At 36.3% G+C, this 16,530-nt stretch overlaps 1 protein-coding gene and 1 pseudogene across 1 annotated transcript; both read left to right on the forward strand.

Moving 5' to 3' along the window:
* The window catches only part of LOC109219822, a 31,168-nt pseudogene extending 30,200 nt beyond the window's left edge, over nt 1-968 (forward strand).
* A 3,404-nt stretch (nt 969-4,372) lies between these two features.
* LOC109219823 (F-box/FBD/LRR-repeat protein At1g13570-like) lies at nt 4,373-5,593 on the forward strand. Its single transcript, XM_019384293.1, has 4 exons — nt 4,373-4,484; nt 4,558-5,179; nt 5,268-5,382; nt 5,468-5,593. Exons 1-4 carry the CDS (start codon nt 4,373-4,375, stop codon nt 5,591-5,593), a joined length of 975 nt encoding a protein of 324 aa, XP_019239838.1.
* Nucleotides 5,594-16,530: the final 10,937 nt, after the last annotated feature.

The following is a 16,530-nucleotide window of genomic DNA, read 5'->3' on the forward strand; positions in this document are numbered from 1 at the left end:
GTCCAGTGCTCCAATGCAGAGGAAAAATGTGCTTCTGCCACTCATGTATCATCATCTGCTATTGAAGCTGATGACGTGCCTGTGGAATCTTCAGAGACCGGCCAGTGCTCCAATGTAAAGGAAAAATCTGCTTCTGCCACTCATGATGCAACTCCTCAGAACGTTGAGGAGCACGTGAAACTGATCAGTGACGACTCTACAATGGATGCTGAAGCCATAAGTGAGAATGTGCCTATGGAGGGTCAGCAAAACTGTATAGGGGAGAGTAACCAGGATGTTAGCAAAATAGAAGATTCTGGAGTTGCAGGTGATGCTCAGGATGTTACTAAAATAGAAGATTCAGGAGTTGCGAGTGATGCGGGAAACTAGTAATGTTCTAGTTTTGCCACTAAGAAAGTGATCGGTGGTTCGCTTGTTGTGTTGTAATCCCATTTTTTGTACATTTTTGGAACCGAGTTTTACTTTATTTCAAGAATGTCTTGTATGGTTGGATGAAAATTTGGAAGTATCAATTTGAACTATGGTTGAGCTGCCTATGTTCCTTGCAAAATAATGAACTGCATTAGTCTGCCCTTTCCAATTTTTCCAATTTGTCTTCTGCCGCTCATGTATCATCATCTGCTATTGAAGCTGATGATGTGCCTGTGGAATCTTCAGAGACTGGCCAGTGTTCTAATGCAGAGGAAACATCTGCTTCTGCCACTCCTGCTGTTGAAGCTGATGACGTGCCTGTGGAATCTTCAAAGACCGGCCAGTGTTCCAATGCAGAGGAAAAATCTGCTTCTGCTGCTCATGTATCATCATCTGTCATTGAAGCTGATGACGTGCCTGTGGAATCTTCAGAGACCGGCCAGTGCTCCAGTGCAGGGGAAAATCCTGCTTCTGCCACTCATGATGCAACTCCTCAGGACGTTGAGGAACAGGTAAAATTATCAGTGACTACTCTACAATGGATGCTGAAGCCATAAGTGAGAATGTGCCTATGGAGGGTCAACATATAGGAGAGAGTAACCAGGATGTTACCAAAATAGAAGATTCTGGAGTTGCAGATGATGCACAGAATGTTACCAAAATAGAAGATTCCGTAGTTGCAAGTGATGCGGGAAACTAGTAATGTTCTAGTTTTGCCACTAAGAAAGTGATTGGTGGTTCGATAGTTGTGTTGTAATTCCATTTTCGTACATTTTTTGGAACCGTTGTACTTCATTTCAAGAATGTCTTGTATGGTTGGATGAAAAATTGGAAGTATTAATTTGAACTGTGGTTGAGCTGCCTACGTTCTTTGCAAAATAATGGGGCATTTGCATCTATACCCACTTTTTGTGTCATGTTTTAACTTGTGCCCGCTTTGCAAAAAAAATTACAAGCGTACCCGCTTTTTCGCATAACTTCAGCATACGGGGCAGAAGTAGCAAAGGCAATCACGCAAAACTTCAGCATTCTAGTATCCGGGCCTGAAGTTCAGCTCTAGAGCTGAAGTTTTTATTTTGTAACTGTCGAACTTCAGCTCTAGAGCTGAAGTTTTTAAAAACCTTGAGTATGTACTGCTGAAGTTTTTAAAACCCTTGAGTTTTTAAAACTTGATTACTTTACTTTTAGTTTTCCCTAAATCGTGCACTAGAACAATAGACGAGCGCCACCCCATCTTCTCTGCAACTATGTGCATTATGTAGAAAAAAGATCTGCTAGCAAGTAGCATCCTAAAACATTTCACAAAATCAAGAAATAAGTATCAGGCTATTAAAGAGAACAAATTTATCTGATTCAAATTCAACAAACACATAACCACGTGAAGCCACAGAAGGAGAGATATTCTTACATCAATGTTAAGTTCCAAAGAGATATGGAGATCACTGGGAGAAGGAGGAGGAGAAAGGGGGCTGAAGTTGTTTAAAAAGTGGGTACTAGTTAAACGTTTTTAAAATAATGGGTATAGGTTAAATGGGGGCGACCAAATATGGCGCCCCAATGCAATTTTTACCAAAATAACGATACCGATTTTTCTAGTAAACTAAATCTTTAGGTCTTTTATTTGCTGTATCATTCTATGGGTACTTCGTACTTGCTTTTAGGCTTGTGTAATTGTGAATTTAATTTTACTCTCTCTAAAATGCTCTCAGCTCACGTTAGTTAACGTGCGCTGAATCTGGTCATCCATGGCGAGAGGGAGGGGGAGAGGACGAGGAAGACCCAAAAAATTTGTCATTACTAGCACAGAAAGATCTACTGCCTCACATAGCAAAACAACAGAAAAGGAGAATGATCTGAAAACACCAGACCTAGAACTTAACTCGGGCGCTAGAGCTCAATGGAAGAACACTGGGGGTGCATCTAGCTCAGGAGTTTCGAAGAAGTTAGATCTCACAACACCTCCAGCATCTGCATCAAAAGTGAAATTGGAGGAAAAACCGAAGGATCAGGGTCTGCATGCTACAGTAGCTAATGTAACAGTAACAATTGAGGAGGAAGAACAAGGAGTGGTGAACCCTGCCTTAGCGACAAAAGATGTAGGCCCTAAAACGTGGTCTAACATATTCCAGAAGAATAGATCTGCAGCAGATGGTATATCTCTCTCATATATTCCTCCGGAAATTGTCAATGGGCAAGTAATTATTCAATTGGACAAGGAAGAGTTTGAATCTGAGATTGAGAAGTGGAAATGTGCTTTAATTGTATACATTTTAGGAGATACCCCAGGATATAACACTATGAAGAGATATATAAATGTTAATTGGGCAAGTGTGAGAGAACCAGATGTATTTCTCTACGAGGAAGGTTACTACATCATGAGATTTCATTCAGAAGCTGATATGAAAGAGATTTACTATTCTGGACTGTATACAATCAATAATAAACCTATAATTTTGAAGCCCTGGACTGCAGATTTTGATTTTAAAGAGGAATTTCCCACTGAAATTCCCCTGTGGGTTAATTTTCCAAAATTACCACTGAACTGTTAGGGAGTTAATTCACTAAGTAGAATAGCAAGTGCAATTGGAACTCCTATTTTTGCTGATGAATGCACAACTAAGAAAACCAGAATCTCATATGCCAGAATGTTGATAGAGGTTAATATGACTAGACCTTTGCGTGATGAAATCTGGGTTAGAGATCCAAAGGCGAAACAATTCTTGCAAGATGTCTACTATGAGAGGAAGCCTAAATTATGTGAGCATTGTCAAAAGGTTGGCCATTCATGTGCTCCTCATGGTACTGGTACTAAGCAGGAGGGTAAGCAACAGATTAATCAAAAAGGGAAAGCAAGGGAAGCTAAGAAAGTGACTATGGAATAGAGAACTAAAGAAAGGTGCAACAAAATGATACTCTATCTGTACAACCAATACCAGCTGATCAACAGAGGCAACAACAGGCACCAGAGGTTCAACAAAAGTCAAACATTTCAGCAAGCTCCAGGCCTGAAAGTAGCCAAGGACAATATGAGACAGTACCACCAGGTAGCCCAAATAAGGTTATGCTGAGTAACCACAATCGAGGGAAACAAGTGGAGTGCAGTCCCGAGTTTAACTTGACAAACTTTCCATTATTGTCTGCTGTAAAACTGAGAAATCCATTTGAGGTACTACCATGTGGGACTGGGGATGTGCAACAACTACCCTTGACAGGGGAGGAGGACACTTAACATGCTGACTAATTGGCTATTCTGGAATGTGAAGGGAGTCAATAAAAGGTATAAACAGAAGGAATTGGCTAACTATATCAAAAGCAAAAATGTCAAGATAGCTGGCCTAATGGAAACCTGAGTGAAAGAACACAATTTCAAGAGAATTACCAAAGCTACTGCACCTGAATGGGAAGGGATAAACAACTACCAATATGCTCAGAATGGTAGGGTGTGGGTATTATGGGATCCAAGATAGTATAATGTCAAGATAACTGTGAACTCAGTTATTATTGCATATAAATTTGAAATTATGGTAGGAACTCATAAGAATGAAATCCCGAATCCGCCTTTGAATAGAGTGTATGCCTTTGCTATAGGAGGTAAAATTTCCTATTTTAATTGAGTCATAATTTATTAGATTGAATTTAAAAAATAAAAAATTGTAAAATATGAAAAAATTACCGGAGAATTGTCTTTGCCGGTTAACTATGACTTTTTGAGTAAAGTATTGAAAGTTTTATGAATTTTGTGTTAGAAAACAAAGTTATATGACTTTAGTGAAAAAATGTCATAGTTATATGACCATTTTGTGAAATTTACCCCTTTAGTTTATGATTATCTATTGAGTTTTTAATTTTTGAATTGATATATTTATTAATATATTATTGTTATTGAGTTTTTAGTTATATATTTATGTTTTGTATAAACTGTCGCTTCACATCAAAAAGGCGCGCCTCAGTGAAGCGGTTAATGTCGAGGATGGTGAACTGGGCCTCTTTGTTGTACAGATTAGGGCAAGTTGAAAAGCAAATAGCAGAAGAAAAAGACACTTTCTGCTCTGTTCTTAGTATGAGTACTCAAGGTATACAATATAATTCTCTCCATTTTTTCTCTCTCTCTTTTTCTTGATACTAAATTCTAAGTTCTTCTAACAGATAGAAAGAGAGCTGATGTTGCTAGGGTCAAACAAGATAGAATCAGTGATCTACCAAGACACATTTTAGCTAGAATCGTTGAGCTCTTGTCAGCTAAAGATGGAGCAAGAACTAATGTCTTGTCCAGAAAATGGAGATTTATTTGGTCCATGGTTCCAAGTCTGCTGTTCAATGACCACTTCTTTGATAGCTTAGCAGTACAGACTCCAGCTTTCTTCAAACAAACAGTAGATGAGATTCTCTTACTCCGCCTTGGAGACATTCTGAAATTTGACCTTGAAATTCCAGAAGCACGTTCGACTTCATATGCAGATATAGATAGGTGGATGCTTTATGTCACCAGAAATGGTGTCAAGGAGCTATCTCTTTTCATGCCAGGTGATCCTAGTACTTATAAACTGCATTCTTCTGTATTTAATTGTCCAACCCTGACATCTTTGTGCCTATGCAATGGTGTCTTCAAACCACCTAATTCTTTTCTTTGCTTTCCAAATCTTGAAACCTTCAACCTGGAAGGAGTAACCATTATGCCAACCACAAACACTGAGTGTTGTGTTATCGAAGCCCCCCGTCTCGTCTTTTTGGACTTGTTACACTGTGATGGAACTCAATACCTGAACATGTTTGGAGTTATTGTCTGCTCATGATGTTCACTATCTCGTGCTAAATTGCTTTATGAACTGCAAAAAATTGAGATCTTTAATCCTTAGATATGACAAAGTGGTGGATAATCTGATTCATGATGAAAGATCAACTTTGGAAAAGCTTCTTTTTAGCTTGGCACCTGCAATTGAGGAATTTCATTTGGATTCATTTTTCCTTGAGGTAAGAAACAAACAATTTATTTACTTGGATATCGTATAGTGATGTGTTTCTTATTGTTTTATTTCTCCAAAGCTTTGTGGTGCAGATGCGGTTCCTAAGATGCGTTCTCTCGCGCTCAACTGCTTGTGGCGTCTATCATTACTTGTGGACTTTGACAAATTCAGTCCAACTTCTGGCGCTCTACAGTTATTTAAGAGTCTCCCCAATTTGAGTGAACTTGAGATTAGGGTTAGTAATGAAAAATTATGTGGACTCACAAGTTACTAGCTGTATCTTTTAATTTTCTTAATTCTCTTTCATTATATTTACACTGATTATTAGCAGATTGTGTCATATATTTTGAACAGTATCAAAGTTTGATGTCATACTAAATTAACATACGATCGGCCCTGTCAAATCAAGACAAATATGGTGTAAGACAGGTAGGGTAAGGTTTGCGTACATACTATCCTCCTGGGACCTCACTTGTGGGATTAAATTGGGGTGGTTGTTGTTGTTGTTGTTAGTCTGCTAATAATAGTATCATTTTATAGATCTTTACAACTTCGAAGACTTCAGAATAATTTAATTAGATATTCATATTTCAAGCCTTGATGTGATGTTTTAAACTAATTGATGGTATATACCCAACCCGCGCAATCACTTGTCGCAGAACGTATCCATATTTTCTACTAATCAAATATGAAAACATAAAACATGCATCATGGCATAATTACATATATTGAGCACAACGTAAAATTAATTCAAATGCTTCCTTGAGCGATTTTCTTGCCATTTGACCTTCTTTCTGCAGAACAGGTGGACATTTTTAAAATTTAACTGATTAATTTGAGAAAAGAATTGAGTTTTAGTTTGGTATGATTATGAGGGAGTACTTTGTGAGAAGCATCATAATTCACGCATCTTTTCTACTTTGGTATAAGGAGATTGTAGAAAATTATGAATAATACTTCTCTGAAAAGTATGCATAAAAGGCTGGCAGCCTCTAATATAAAATATTTTCGCTTTGAATATTTATTCTAATTGACGTTATAGAGATTGAGAACATTATTTATATCGAAAAAGCAAAAAAAAAAAAAAAAAAAAAAAAGAAAAAAAAAAAAGGAGAACTCTTCCTATAATGAGCTAGAAAACATGTTTATTAAAAAAGACAGTTTATACAATAAACACTTGAATAAGAAATAAAAATGATCCGATGGACAATGTCATAATAATTGACATATATGTTGTACGTACACTTAATGTATGCAATAAATTACACGAACCAAATATTAATGCATGTAAATTAATTTTTTAACCCTTTCAATAAAAAGTAAATCGATGACATGTAATAAAGGAAAAATAGGGCAAACTAAGAAAAAATAGAGTGACTTTCGAGATAGGGCTCAAAATTGTCAACTTGCACCTTTTAAGATATTGCTAACAAGAATAAACAAATCTAACTAATTAGTTTTTGTTATAAATAGAATTCTATTTACGGTGAATGTCTATATTTAGAGAGATTCTATGGTTTATTACTTGGTGGCTAAGTCACCCTCTCCCTATTAATAAAGGGTTCTATTCCATTGTAATTCATCCCAAAATCAATGAGAATTTTTCCTCTCTCTACTTTGCCCTGCAATACTCTTCTTCTTCTTTTATTGTTTCATAACACGTTATCAGCACGACACTCTAACCAATTGAGTAGAAGCTTTGGGATTGAGCATAATGATTGTCAACTGTTCTATGAACTTCCTTCATGATTAAATTCTGGATTTAAGGTAAGTATTTTACTTTTCTCTTTCAAATTCTTGACATTCTATAATTTGATTTTAAATATAAGCAAAGACGATAAATTTTGGTTGCAACTCTAATGGAGTTTGAAAGATATTATAACCACCCAAAGTGGTAAAATTTTTATGTCTTGTCATGATCAAATTCATGTATGATTGTGGGCAATGAATTGAAAACTCATCCCATTGAATTTGCTCCATTCTCATTCCCTTTAGAGAATGTGATAGCAGTGTGTGATAAGTCTGAAAGAAGATAAAACTACTACTATGAATGTATCAATGGATGTGGACGTAGCAATAGACGAATAAATTATAATCGTCATTATTGAGTAATGAGAATAATAAGGATTCTCAAAATAATCCTTCACTCTGTGAAGGTAATGTTTGTCATCGATTTGACGTGAGATTTTATATAGCACATATAGATGATTATGGTCCATTCATGATGGGAATGTGACAACATCTGATTTATGAAGACATATTCATTCTTGGAAGAATATGAACATGCTATTGGTATTGAATATACCACACTCACCTCTAGAAGGAGGTTTGAGATGAAATAAGAAAATAATTTCATTATTATGGCATGAATGGTCATTGATCACGTACCCATTGTGATTAGCCAAAATATTATGGCAGTGCGATTATTACATGGCAAAAGTAATAGAAGCAACATATCTTGCCTATAATGATTTTGACCATGACCATAATGGTATAACAATCTCTTTAAAAGAGATATTCACCACATGGATGTTGATGAATTTGTGGTAGTATAAAATTAATTGAGAGTTCTGGAAGAGCCAATTATTACTATTTTGGAGGAATACAATTGATTATCATGTCAATTTATTGTGTTGTAGTAAGTCTCAACGAAACTTATTCAGTTTCCAAAGCACACGCGAAAGCGGTTGATTATATTGAGACTATAAATAAAGAAAATATTTAATATCTTCTATTACTACAACTTGTAGTGGGATAATATATATGTGAAAAGCTACCCGCTTTATTCTCCAGTTTGTACTACACAAATAAAAGAATACCACAATAAAGTGGATGTTTATTAATATAAAAATTCATATCATAATAAACTTGGAGTTTATTGATAATTGCACACGTCATGGTATAAATTTAAAGTTTATCAATATTGATAATTTATTCAGTTGGCATTTGGTTTAGCCATATCAATTTTAAGTATGATGTGCAAAAATAATAGAGAATTCACATGGGTAAATATTAAAGAACTAGAAAGTTCTTTACGAATTCTCTTATATTGCTTGTTCTCATTAATTAATAGACCAACTAAAACTAGGATTGAATCCCATAAATGTTGGAAATATCAAAGGTGAATATGGGCCCATTCACCTGCCATGTATACCACAAAAGATGCATCTATGAGATGGTTACATGTGCAATTATTATTAACTCGCAACATGGTGTTTTGCGAGGTAACTTGCTCAATAGTTTAATTTCGAGCATAATTTCCAGATTTCTATTCAAGAAGTTCATCTTGATAAGTTGGTTTACATCACAACTGGTTTAGCAAAATAATTTATTGAGTGCCTCCACTTAATAGCTAAACTATTGCTTATGAGAACAAAGTTATCTATATCAGTTTGATATACGTTATATACGAGAGTATATTATATTCTCCCCTCACAAGTGGTTCTGGGCCATGAACCAAATAATTCCATCTTATTATTATTGATGTGCAGTGTATATTGATTAATACCATAACGCACAAAGATGAGTTCTCAAAGTTGAGGAAACAAGTTAGTTTTTCTAACATGAGGGGGAGACACGACAAACAATTGAGAAAAAGTTACGTGGAATGAATTATCGTGTGTATATCTAGATCCTCGAATACGATAATATGAACTTGAAGTTCATAAAAAGATAATTCATCTGCAATATATTGCAAAGTATGCTAGACGCATTTGCTGACCCAAAGAAAGTAACTATATTCTCATTGCAAATGCTCATATTAAGTCCTAGAAGGACAAAGTCTATGGTACGGTTAAAGCATACAGACAAATCGGTTTCAAATAAAATTTCTTGATAAAGAAGATGAGCAAATGATCAAAGTGATCATAATAAGGAGGCAAGTGATCTAGAAGATCACATGACATAACACTTCATAAAATCTCATGAGAGATTCAGATACCTGAATATATGAATGAAGAGATCTCTATGTTATGTCTTTATGGAAAAATATTGAAACCGATATAAAATGTTTGTCGACGACATCTATCATAGCGCTAAGTATAGATGAGGATCTTAAGTCTATCGAATATAGACACAAAAGTATTGGTCAAATGGAAGAGACAAAATTCAAGTAGAATTGATTCCATATGAAAGACATATAATTTTGTCTATGTTGTTTAAATACTTGAAAGTATAAAGTCAATGGTATGTGCAATCAGTTTTCGATATCTTATATGTCTAGCATGACATGAAAACTTGATATGCATCTAAAGTCTATTATATGACTTATATGACTTAACTTATATGACAATTCATGAAGGATTTAAGTCGCTTAAAGCATATACAATTCTTGATCTTTAAGTACCACTTTCTCAGTGCAATTTGTGCATATTTGTATCTTGCTATAACTATAAGCATGATGATAGCGAGAATACCTCTATGGAGATATTGAAGAGTCATTCCACGACATTATATGAAGATGTTATATCTCTATCAAGAATGATGATTTCAAGATGCAATATATTCATTCAAGTTAATATGGTTGATTTGTTTATCAAGTCTCTACCAAAGATCGTTTTGAAGATGGTGCACAAGATTGGAATGCAAATGCTTAAAGATGTGAATTGATGCTCTCATCAGGTGGAGTTAATGCGCGTTGCACTCTTTTTCCCTTACAAGGTTTTGTCCCACTGGGTTTTCCTTGCAAGGTTTTTAACGAGGCAACCAAAAGGCGTATTGTTAGATATGTGTACTCTTTTTCCTTCTCTAGAATTTTTTTTCCCATTGGGTTTTATTTTAGTTAGGTTTTAACGAGGCACATTATCTATTGAATAGACATTCAAGGGGGAGTATTATAAATAAAATTCTATTTATGGTGAATGTCTATATTTAGAGAGATTCTATGGTTTATTACTTGGTGGCTAAGTCACCCTCTCCCTATTAATAAAGGGTTCTATTCCATTGTAATTCATCCCAAAATCAATGAGAATTTTTCCTCTCTCTACTTTGCCCTGCAATACTCTTCTTCTTCTTTTATTATTTCATAACAGTTTCTCGATTTATCCGACTCAAGATTCATTTGATACGTAAGTTGCACGTACATTAAACTTAAGCCAATAGTTATGAAGTTTATATTAAAAAATAATAAAGAGTATATGAATAAACAACAAAGTCGTTTTGTTAGTTTGTTTTCTTATTAGCATCCCTTAAATTTTGAATAAAGAGTTATAAGTATAGAAAAAGTACCAATTAGAAAAGACGTCTATATAGAAAATGTTTACATAAGAAATAAGAAAAACTAATGGTATAAATAACATAATAAATGAGTAAGCGGTAGGCAAATGAAAAAAGAGTAAAAGTATGATTTGTATCAAAACAGATGCAGTTATTAGGGTTGGGGGGTTGGGGGGGTGGGGAGAATGCTGGTGTCCGCTGGATTTGAAGAAGGAGAAGAAGAAACTGATTGAGAAATAACAACTCAGTTTGGCAAAAAAATTATATTTTTTAGTAAGTGAATTATATAATTTAGGCTTTAAATTTAAGCAATTTTTGATATTACAGTAATAACTACCATGTGGAATATCATAGAGGATTGTATATTGATTGCGTGATAGACTTCTCTTGTTTTTATGGAAGAATTGGTCAAATAAATTGGTAATTAACTTTTCATTTTGGAGACTTACTATATATCAAGAATCTTAAACTAATTGAGTTTCTCAGCTTATCTCAGTCGCAAATTACCGCTTGCAATTATAATTGGTTGAATATCTATTCTAATTGATGTTATACTGATCGATAATATTTATATTGAGAAAGCAAAAAATTTTTTTTAAAAATCTATCTTATTATTTATTAACTGCTAATGAACCGGAAAATGTGTCTATTAGAAGAAAATTTGTCCAAAAAAATTATGTTATAATAATTGACACTTATGTTGCACGTACATTTCATGGTGTAAATTGTTGCTCCCAAACGCACACGCAAGTATACGTGGTCGATAAGTAATATAGGATTGTAAGTCCAGATATCGTACCCACAGGGACTTGTGATTAACTATCAACAAAATTAAACCCAAACAATTAATCTATTCAAGCAAATCCTAAAGTATGAATATTTAACTAAAATTAATCTAGAGTAACAAATTAAGAGATTAAAGAAAACAAGTTGGCTAATTATAGAGTCGAATTCAATGTGAGTGAATATTCTAGAGCTATGGGTTAGCTAACAATCCCGTTGAGTTTTCCACTTAAATTGTCTAATTAGTTTATCTGGTTTATTGATTGACAGGGTTAATATTGCTCGTAGCCTTCTCCCGAAGAACAACTCACCTATTCAAGCTAACCTAACGCCTATATTCCTATGGAATTAGAATTAACAAGAACGCATTTATAATTCCCGTATAATAACCAAGCAAGGCGATTAGGTATATTCCTATCCTAACCGCAAATCCGCTCCCCCTAAGAGTTAAGATCTTGCTCTACTCAATCTTATATGCAATCTAGAATTCTCTCTCCTGAGTTCAATCCTAGATTCGTTATAGTATTCAATTGGTGATCAAGCAATCAAATAATTAAGAGCAAGATTGAATAAATAAATCAATATGATAAAATAATAAGAACAATTCAAGCTTCAAACTACAACGTTCATGTAGCACCCAAAACTCTAGAACTAATAAACTATGAAATTAAAGGAAGAGAAGAGAAGAAAAATTAGGTAGAAGCCTCCTCCAAGCGTGGTGTGTGTTGCCCCACGTGAAACTCCCTTCAAAGTATGTTAGATATCCTCCAAATTTGGTTAAGGACCCCTTTTATACAAGTTGGGTAGGTTTAGGGCCGAATAAACCGTGTCCCAGGCAAAATAGGACAAAATTCGCGTCACCGGTGCCCAGCCCAGCGCCGGGCGCCCTCCACGGTGCCCCAATATTTGTGCATACTGTTTTTGGCGCCACAGGTGGCGCCAGGCGCTGCCTATGGCGCCCAACTGGCCCTTTTTCCCGATTTCGTTCGTTTTGGCTCAAATCTTGTACGTTTTCGCCCCGTTCCGTTTGGAATATGGAAAAACATAAAACATGAAAGTTGTATACCTTTGAGTTAGCTTTCCAACCATATATTGTAGAGCCCAAATGGAGTTCTGAGCAAAACGTTATGTTTAATTTACTAGACAGTACGCAATATGCCTACTCGATTCTTCGTTCGCTCTAACTATTATCCGTTGACCCCCAAACACGATTCCGGCTTAATTCCTTAAGCTTTTACTCAGACTTCAAAGCTCCAAATCACTTGAATTCATTCCACAACATCTATATAGCTCGGAATCACTCCTACAAGGCATAAAACACACAGTTAGTGCAAGACACTAGCGATTAAAGCTCAAACTCAATTAAAGTGCAGTAAATTAGAGTGTAATAATCGACTAAAATACACAATTATAGCCCATCATCATAAATGCTGTACGATGAACTACACAAATCAAAGATTATGCATGTAAAATAAAATTTTAACCTTTTTAATGGCAAGTAAATCGATAATATGTAATTAAGAAAAATAAATAGAGTGACACTCGAGATAGGGACACCATTGCCAACGTAGACACTTTTAAGTTTTGCTAACAAGAATAAACAAATCTAACTAATGAGTTTCTCGATTTATCTTAGTCGAGATTCATTGGACACATTTTGCACGTATTTTACATTCAAGTCAATTGTTTATATTAAAAATAACAAAGAGTATATAATAAACAATGAAGTCATTATGACATTAATATTGGCTTATTAGTGTCACGATCCGGATTTTCTACCATCGGGAGTCATGATGACGCCTACTGTCGGAGCTAGGCAAGCCAAACATATAAAAACATTCTTGATAATACTCGCAACAATATAATAAATAAAACGAAAACAATTAAATATAGCGGAAGACTTTAAGCTTATATATATATATGAAAAACAAAAATGCGGAAGTTCAAATACACCCTCTACCCAAGACTGGAGTCACTAACTCACGAACATCTACAGAATGCTAACTACAGAGTTTGAATGAAATACAATACTGTCTGCTCCGATACAAGGAGAACAAACGAAAATAGAGATAGAAGAGACTCCGGGCCAGGCGGACGTCTGCAAGGCTACCCCGGTGTCTCCGAACAAAAGGCTCGCCCCTAGACTGCTACTCAAATGCTGCTCCATCACCTGGATCTGTGCAAAAAGATGCACAAAGTGTAGCATCAGCACAACCGACCCCATGTGCAGGTAAGTGCCTGGCCTAACCCCGGCGAGGTAGTGACGAGGCTAGACAGGACTACCAAACAAACCTGTACAGTTCAATATACATATATATATACAATGGAAGGAAACGCAAGAATTAAACAGTTAGGAGGAGGGGGAGCATGCTACGGGGAGAAGTAACAGCCCGGATATAAAGTCAGCAAAAAGAGAACAAAACTGCACAACCACATTCATTAACGAGAGCAGGATAATCAATATACAAGAACGACAGGCTTAATCCCTAATCTGTATTTAGTGCTGATGCGGCGTGCAACCCGATCCATTTATATTTAGGAGTAATGCGGCGTGCAACCCGATCCATTTATATTTAGGAGTGATGCGGCGTGCAACCCGATCCATTTATAATTAGGAGTGATGCAGCGTGCAACCCGATCCATTTATATTTAGGAGTGATGCGGCGTGCAACCCGATCCATTTATATTTAGGAATGATGCGGCGTGCAACCCGATCCATTTATATTTAGGAGTGATGCGGCGTGCAAACCGATCCATTTATATTTAGATTTCAAATAACTACTCAGACAACATCCGCAAATAAGGGGCGAGGGGAATAACAATTAATGTGAGAAATCCCGGCAAGGGTACAACTAACAGCTCAATTATCCCGGCAAGGGGGAGTACATGTAACACTTAAATCCCGGCAAGGGAGCAACCACAATAATAAAATACACGTTCCGGCAAGGGAACAATTACAACACTTCCTCTTTTGATCACTTACTTCTCAATTATCACATTCTCGTTCGAGCCAATGCTCCCGACAATATACCAACCACAATTCTTCCTCAAACAATTCACATTATATGAAACTGATCAATTAAACAAGGAAGATGTATCACAAAACCCGAATAAAATACAATTACGACTCACGGTCATGCTAGACTCCGGTGCATAGATACTCGTCACCATGCCTATACACCTCACTCCATATTAGCAGTTAGCAAATAATATCCTAATCCTATTCCCTCAAGCCAAAGTTAGAACAAACACTTACCTCGAAAGCTCCAAACTCAACTCAAGCCTCTAGTATAGCTTTACCCTTCGAATTCACCACAAAACCGCTCGAATCTAGTCACAAATGACTCAAATGTATCAACAATTGCTAGTTAAATCAATTTGAATGCATAAGAATTAATTTTCCAAAGTTTTGCCCAAAAATTTCCAAAACGCCCCCGGGCCCACGTGGTCAAAATCCGAGGTTCGAACCAAAACCCGGTTACCCATTCCCCCCCGAGTTCATATCTATGATTTGTTTTGAAATCGGACCTCAAATTGAGGTCCAAATCCTCAATTTAATGAAAACCTAGGTTCTACCCAAAATCCCCAATTTCACCCATGAAATTCCTTGATTTTAAGATGAAAACATGTTTAATGATGTTAAAGATTGAAGAAATTAAGTAAATGTTGACTTACAAATGATTTGGAGAAGAGAGAGTTCGTAAAAAATCGCCAATGGAGTTTGTGTTTTGAAAGAATGAAGAAAATGGGTTTAAATTCGTCTAAGTACAAAATGACTGAACCTCAGGTATGGGAATTGCGAACTGGGGTTCGCAATTGCGAACCCCGACCTGCTAACTTGGGAAATGCGAGAATTTGTTCGCATTTGCGAACTCTGACGTTGGCTGGGACTTTCGCATTTGCGAGCCTTTTATCGCATTTGCGAAAGCTCTTAATCGCATTTGCGGACTGGGTGTTCGCATTTGCGATCCCTGTGCAGGTGTTCCTTTTCTCGCATTTGCGGACCTGGGCTCGCATTTGCGAGCTCGCATTTGCGAGAAATACTTCGCAAATGCGAAGAGAGCAGATTAGACCTGCAACAATTTTTCCCAAATTCAAAAATGCAACTCGACACCCATCCAAAACTCACCCGAGCCCTCGGGGCTTGTCACACCTCCCTTTTCTACACCCGCAAGGGTGTAAAGGAGTTTTTTCCAATTAAAGGACAATCGGAACGGGATTTATTATTAATATTCAAAGTCGCCACTTGGGAGATTAATGGTGTCCCAAGTCACCGATTGAATCCCGAACCGAGGAAATTATGACTCTGTTAACAGTCCGCGAACCAGAAATCCGGATAAGGAGTTTTGTTAACCCGGGAGAAGGTGTTAAGCACTCCCAGGTTCCGTGGTTCCAGCACTGTCGCTCAACTGTTGTATTTGATTTTATCTGATTTTTAAAACATGTTCTAACCTATGTGCTTTATTAATAAACCGCTTTTATTTTTATTTTGTTAAGAATTGCAACGTCGTGAAAATGCGCCTCGAACCACGTCGCACCAGTGCACCCGTGATTGTTAACACATTTCGACTTCGTTGAGATTTGGATTTGGGTCACATAAATGTGCACCCACTTTTAGGAAGGTAAAATTATTTAAAATCGCGTGCCTAAAGAGACTATCGCGTTATTGTCTTTGGGGAAGGCCGTGAAATTCGCTAAACGGCCCATCCCGAAGTCTAAGTATTTTAGTATAAACATTTGTCGAGGGCCCCGCGATTTATTTGTTTTGTTTAGCGAGGCTCATCTCGTTTTATTTTAAAAGGACAAACCTAAAGTGACTATGATTTTCTATTTTTTACTTGTCTCTAAAAATATAGAAAAGTCCTACTTGGTTAATATCACTGGCCTAATGCTGTTAGTTGTGAAAAATAAAATTCAGTCTACTTGAGGTTGATAGATATGGCAATTGGAGAAGAAATTCCAGCTGGAACCAGCACAAACTCAACCGCCATAACCATCAATCATCATCATCCTCTGTTTCTGCAGCCAAGTGACATACCAGGTAGTTCCTTGATTTCAATTCAGCTAAATGGAAGTGAGAATTATGCAGTATGGAGTAGCTCTATGAGAATAGGATTGATAGGAAAAGAGCAAAATTGGGGTTTAGAGTGAGTGGACG

Source organism: Nicotiana attenuata, unplaced genomic scaffold (assembly GCF_001879085.1).
Source record: "Nicotiana attenuata strain UT unplaced genomic scaffold, NIATTr2, whole genome shotgun sequence".
NCBI lineage: Eukaryota > Viridiplantae > Streptophyta > Magnoliopsida > Solanales > Solanaceae > Nicotiana > Nicotiana attenuata.

What these genes read in the sequence shown, in the direction of transcription:
- LOC109219823 (XM_019384293.1), top strand. Translation starts at nt 4,373, where the DNA reads ATGTCGAGGATGGTGAACTGGGCCTCTTTGTTGTACAGATTAGGGCAA. An exon ending in TCTTAGTATGAGTACTCAAG is followed by an intron (nt 4,485 to 4,557) that starts GTATACAATATA and finishes TTCTTCTAACAG; the next exon opens with ATAGAAAGAGAGCTGATGTT. An exon ending in TGGATTCATTTTTCCTTGAG is followed by an intron (nt 5,383 to 5,467) that starts GTAAGAAACAAA and finishes TTTGTGGTGCAG; the next exon opens with ATGCGGTTCCTAAGATGCGT.